The following is a 6607-nucleotide window of genomic DNA, read 5'->3' as shown; positions in this document are numbered from 1 at the left end:
TCTGCGTAGAATATTCCACATGTAAAATGATTATGTAAATTAAAACTGTTTGCTAGACTTTTTGAAACATTTAGCCACCTGTCAGGTTTTCTTACTGGCAGCGTATGGAAGATCTCAGTTTTAACCTTTAGGTAGCAGGGTACACTTAGTTTCGAAAATTTTGGGCACGGCCAGGCTTACATGTAGCGAGTCGCAATATTGCACTTCCCTAATGAGCAGAATCAGGGTGGCCATTTTATACATTGCGTGCATGTTATGTGCTTTTAATTGGCAAGATCAGGACTCTCATACAAGAATACAGAAAGTTATCAAAACGAAAGTTTTACACAATCTATTAAAAATAGCATGCCAAAATCATCAGTTTTGCACTTTTTGAACAGCTTGCAATGATCCCGCTGCAGGAACAATGCCCAATTTTATTGCATATCTCAATTTAACAGTCCCTACTGAACTTCAGGATATAAACAGAATGGGGGCCCATCCAGCTCGTCTTTTTTTTCCACAAAATAGAGAAAAAGTTCCTGAGTATCATTCAACAAGCACGGAACCCTTCCGTGATTTGAATTTCCCGCGCCAAGATGACTCACCGATTCATACAAAGCTAGCAGCAGTTAGTTTTACATCTTACATCAGAATTTTACATGTATCGGCTGTTTAAATTTTCTAAAGAATTAACAATCATTATCTCTCACCTTAATTTACAGATATCCAAAATCACGAAGTTCTAATTATAACAAATATTGACGGGGGTCAAAATTCTACCTTTAGCTTGCTGGCAGCTTTGCGACTGCGACCAGTGCAGACCAATATCAGATGCACGGATGTGGTGTGCACTGTTCGCTCTTCAGTCAGTGAATTTTCAGTGAACACCCCTTCGAATGATAAATGGTATTGCCTAAATTGAATGATGGACAAGTCCGTTTTAGAAATTTAGCATGGTAAAGGTTAACGACCTATTCATTCGTAAAAAAGTTGCATAGCTTAATGAAACCTCTCGTTGTTGTAAATTTACTTGTTTTCTGTCGTTTGTTCAAATAATATAAGACTACTAGCTCACAGTCAGTATTAACGATGATTTCTGAAATATTTGCCCTTTAAATCTATCGTATTGACTTATGCGACATTTCAAGTTTTATGAGTGAGCTACATTCACCATAATCTGATGAATATCGGATTATTTCAACTGTACGCAAGATGATAAATGAAAGTGCATTGTAATAAATGTACTTAAAGACCCACCACAACCTAGTGACCTACTTTTTTCTCCCACATGAATTCCGTGAAAGTCGTTCTGATAATATTGGTATAATACAGCTATACTGAAAGGTGGACAATCTAGGCCCTTCCTGAATTAATGTGTTATTCACAATTTATTCCGCAAACGTATTCAGCCAATCTCTTTTCAGTATAGTTTTAGAAGCATAGGTTAGTAACTATATTACACTGTACAGTAGAGACAAAGTTATTCGGTGCCGCGTCTGTAATGCTAAATGCTATATAGCTTTTACCTATTGGTAAAATGATAAATGTAAATCGACAATTTCTTTTAACTTGATGATGTATCCGTGTAAAGCTAATGAATGTAACTTTTAATCATTTGGAAACATGTAATGTTTTTACAAGTATCGTGTTCAACATGGAACCCGGCGGAATTGTTTACTGTAAAATGTGTAGAAAAAAAAGTCTCTGGCAACACTTAGGCAAAGGCAATAAAGGCAGTTTAATGGAGATTATTCAGCTCTATCTTTAATGAACACTAAGGAATTAAAAATTGACAGTCGGCGTTGTCAGTCGTTATTTGACATAAACAACTGGTTACATCAATTTCAGTAAACATTACACATCGACCCTCCCATAGCAAAACAGATGAAATGCTTCCATTTTCTAAATGTGTGTTCAAATATACAATCATTCATGTAAAACATGTTTCGAGTTTAATTAACTATGTTAAATATCGCTACAGCTGTCACAATTTAATCATTGCATCAGCTTTTTTTATTATTTCGGATTGATTTGTACATGTGTTTGCCGTGGTACGTAGCATATTTATCATTTCCTGTCAGAAGGATGCTAGCGGATACAAATGAAACCGACATAGACGTAAAACTGGCTATATGGTATTCGGACAATCGTTCTTTGTCGCAACAAACTGTCTACCAGTCACACATTAAATCGATCTTGTTGCAAGAACACCAGAAAGAGATCGATTTGACCTTAGTACACTTTGATCCAAAACCACTGAACAGAGTTATTCGTCGTTGATTCAAAACCACTGGATAAATTAATCTTAGTTGATTCAAAACCACTAGATATGCAGTTAATCTTAGTTGATTCAAAAACACTGGTTATACAGTTATTCGACGTTGATTCAAAACCACTGGATAAATTAATCTTAGTTGATTCAAAACCACTAGATACGCAGTTAATCTTAGTTAATTCAAAAACACTGGATATACAGTTATTCGACGTTGATTCAAAACTACTAGATACACACGTAATCGGCATTGATTCAAAACTCTCGGATACACAGTTAATTAACGTTGATTCAAAACCACTGGATACACAACTAATCTACCTTGACCCGAGTCACTGGATACACAGTTAATTGACATTGAGCCAATACTACTGGATGCACATTTACTGATGCTGATTCAAAACCACTGGATACAGTAGATACATGATTAATCTACATTCATTCAAAACCACTGGATCTTAGTGTAAAACTACTGTAACCAAATACATTGAATCAAATGAATAATTATTTGATACGCATTTAATGGACCTTGATGCAATATTATAGGACACATTTTTAAGTAATCATGGTACACTAAACTGGCTACCTGTTACATATTTTACTGATCTTGATTCAAAATACATTTCACAGGCCTTGCTGCAACGAACAGTATCTTTCAAAAGTGTTTCATTTTTGAGCGACCCTGCAACAAACTGACTACCTGGTACACATTAAGTCGTTACACGCGCAGGTTTTCTGTGAAATCCAGTGACTATGATGTGCAGAGTGATATTTTTTCTAATCGTTTTAATGGTATCGACTGCAATCTTCATTACACTTACTTCTACTTTTCCTCAATCTTTATGGACAGATAGACACAAAATAAGTCATGTTCTAGAACAAATAATTCGAGTTAAAAATTCAGCTGGCAAATATATTCTTGAAACGGACCTCCGTGACAACGTACACCTGAATAAAAATAAATCGGAAATTAAACGCAAAGACATTGAAAGATCCATTTCTAGAAATAGAACCGTCTGGAATAAGTTGCCTCCAGGTACACAAATGGGAGAACTTCAAGCTGTCGCTATAAGAAAGGTTATACCACCAGACGGTAATTTGCTTGTCTGGGGATTAGGAAATGATAGCCCATTTTGGCACGACAGTACCCAAGGTAAAGTCATCTTTATTGAACCTGCAGGCTTTTGGTTTAAGAAAATTACGGATAAATACCCTTATCTGGAAGCGTACCCAGTAAATTATACAACTGAAACAGAGAAATCTTATGATAAATATATCGACAACCGAGACATTTGGTCAGATCTCGATATTCGATCACAGTTACCTCCCGTTGCAAAACAAACGCAATGGAATGTGATAATTGTTGACGCACCGCCAGGATACAAAGGTGGGCCCGGTAGATACCAGTCTATCTACACGTCATTATTACTGGCACGGAATGGTACTCACATTTTTGTTGACGACTACGACAGAAAGGTTGAAAAACAGTTTTCACTGAAAATGCTTGGCACTCCAATCGAAGTCGTTAAACGGCCACCCAAGAGCATAGTTTTTGCAAGTGAACAGGCTCATTTTATACATATCAGTGCCTAAAATTGTCCTCTTATACAAGGTGTTAAGTAGCTAAACATTTCAACGTCAAGAGATGATAATATGTGACGGTTCTCTGCGCTGTAAACGAACCCTTTTTTAGTTAAGAAATAATAAGTTCCCAAACGTGGTTTATCGTAGAATAACCCGAGTTTTGAGTTCTTATGCGTAAAAATATATCACGAAGGCCGTAGGCCTGAGTGATATATTGTTTCGCTTAAGAACGAAAAATTCGGGTTATTCTACGATAAATCACACTTGAGAACTTATTATTTCGATTCTAACACGACATACTAGTATCAACAAGGTTAGAAAAAATGATAACTACTTTTTACGACCGTGCTACGCACCTGGATCGGATGACGTCATTGCACGCGAGTGGTTTATTGCAGAATAACCCGAGATAGATTTTGCTCAACATGCCGTATGTAGGTTATTTGCTGGTCGTGTTAGAATGAAACATAATCTTGAATCGTGTCAGAAATCTGTCACAATCTGTCACGCTAAATAATTTATCAGTTCAAATGATTTTCTCACTTGTTACGTTTTTAATTCATCATTTGTTTATTCCATTTTGAAGACAAGTTCTACACAGAAATTTCAAAAATGTACCGATGTCTGCACTATTCTGCCACCATTACTGTTGTCACGTGATAAAAATACTCTTCATTATAGAAAACAAATCGTTACTTATAGATTAATTTTATGACGGTACTCTTTACGAACTTTCTTGAAAGTACTAATGTTTGAAATAAAATAAAAATAAAATGCGTAAATATAACAAATACGTTGATCTTGACATTCAAAATTAATCATATTCTACGAACTCCGTATAACGTCTTTAATCTGTTGCATATTTATAATCATCACAATTGCCATGATCATTTCTTTTCAAAACTTACAATTTCTGTGGAATGTATCTCTACATTCTTGGAAACAATCAAGTGAATAATGATACAGAGACAAAAGCCTTCTGACAGATGTTAAGGCTGAAATATAAAATCTAAATTCACGAAACGATAATAAAGGAAATGTGTAGACAACATAAGAAATAAATGTGAAGCAGTAACTTTCACTATTGATCATGGGAACGTGGGACCTAAACTGTTCGCTTTAAATTATTCAGGGATTTTTTCAAACAGAGACAAAGTTATATAACGATCATCAATTACTAGCTGCGGGATGCAACCGTCTACTCGTGTTACTGTATTCAACTCTTTATTTGAATAAGCATTTAGCAATTTTCACAATAAACATTTAGCAATATCATTTTTTGACAATTACCGTTTAACAGTTCATATCTGACATAACGCATTTGGCAAAAGATATCTGGCTTTTAACATGGCGCACCGGCCTTTCATACTAGTATATATATATATATGGATCAATAGCAAAACACGTAGTACACTTTAAGATATCGATACTGTAGTCTTCTTAATTATTAAACATTTACATTAAAATGGAATAGTTTTTAAAGTACAGAACATGCGTCTCTGTAGATTTCCGGTACTGAAAGACTAAGTTTGACAGTCAGATTTCTAAAACATATAATGGATATGTTTGGTTAGATCTTTTTTTTTTTTTTTTTTTTTTTTTGTTGGATTTAACGTCGCACCGACACATGATAGGTCATATGGCGACTTTCCAGCTTTAATGGTGGAGGAAGACCCCAGGTGCCCCTCCGTGCATTATTTCATCACGAGCGGGCACCTGGGTAGAACCACCGACCTTCCGTAAGCCAGCTGGATGGCTTCCTCACATGAAGAATTCAACGCCCCGAGTGAGGCTCGAACCCACATCGATGAGGGGCAAGTGATTTGAAGTCAGCGACCTTAACCACTCGGCCACGGAGGCCCCTTTTGGTTAGATCTACACTTGTTCATCATTAGTAAAAGATAATGATAAAGTTATAGTTTATTATAGTGTTTATACCGTAGCAGTAATTGCATTTCTAGATGTTTATAGTTATGTATTCATAACATAAAAGTTTATGATTATTGCATACTTAATTATCACAGAATAAAGTGGTAAATGATATCTTCCCAAAACCAGTAACAGAGTTTACAAAGGGTTTTTACATTACTTTATATTTTTGTCAAACCATTCAAGCATTTTTGTTTAAAAATGTCACCAAGGATATCATTGCTTATTCATATGAATATGAAATTGTGGAGGGCCTTTATTTTAAGCTTGAAACCAAGATCATGTTAAACATGATAAAAAGGTATGTTTCCGGTCACATTGTCATTGAATGACTGACCCTTGTCAGACGAGCTGTCAATGACAATGACTGGCTCTTGTCAGGCGAGCTGTGTATGACTGTCCCTTGTCAGACGAAGTGTCAATGAATGACCCTTGTCAGACGAGCAACCAGTGACTGACCCTTGTCAGCCCGGCCCTTGTTAGAAGAGCTGTTAATATTGTCAATATATGGCCCTTGTCAGTCTGGCTCTTGTCAGGCGAGCTGTCAATGACTGACCCTTTTCAGCCCGGCACTTGTTAGACGACATGTCAATGAATGGCCCTTGTCGGACGAGCTGTCAATGACGGACCCTTGTCAGCCCGGTACTTGTTAGACGACCTGTAAATGAATGGCCCTTGCCGGACGAGCTGTCAATGACTGACCCTTGTCAGCCCGGCACTTGTTAGACGACCTGTCAATGAATGACCCTTGTCGGACGAGCTGTTAATAACCGACCCTTGACAGCCCGGCACTTGTTATACGAGCTGTCAATGAATGGCCCTTATCGGACGAGCTGTCAA

General features: G+C 36.7%; 1 protein-coding gene across 1 annotated transcript; it reads left to right on the top strand.

Annotated features, from left to right (window-relative positions):
* The first annotated feature begins 3298 nt into the window (after positions 1 to 3298).
* On the top strand, positions 3299 to 3847 carry LOC123530562 (uncharacterized). Its single transcript, XM_045311339.2, has one exon. It carries the CDS (start codon positions 3299 to 3301, stop codon positions 3845 to 3847), a length of 549 nt encoding a protein of 182 aa, XP_045167274.2.
* Positions 3848 to 6607: the final 2760 nt, after the last annotated feature.

The sequence above is a fragment of the Mercenaria mercenaria genome, chromosome 13, assembly GCF_021730395.1.
Source record: "Mercenaria mercenaria strain notata chromosome 13, MADL_Memer_1, whole genome shotgun sequence".
Lineage (NCBI taxonomy): Eukaryota > Metazoa > Mollusca > Bivalvia > Venerida > Veneridae > Mercenaria > Mercenaria mercenaria.
This window is presented reverse-complemented; position numbering and strand designations above follow the sequence as displayed.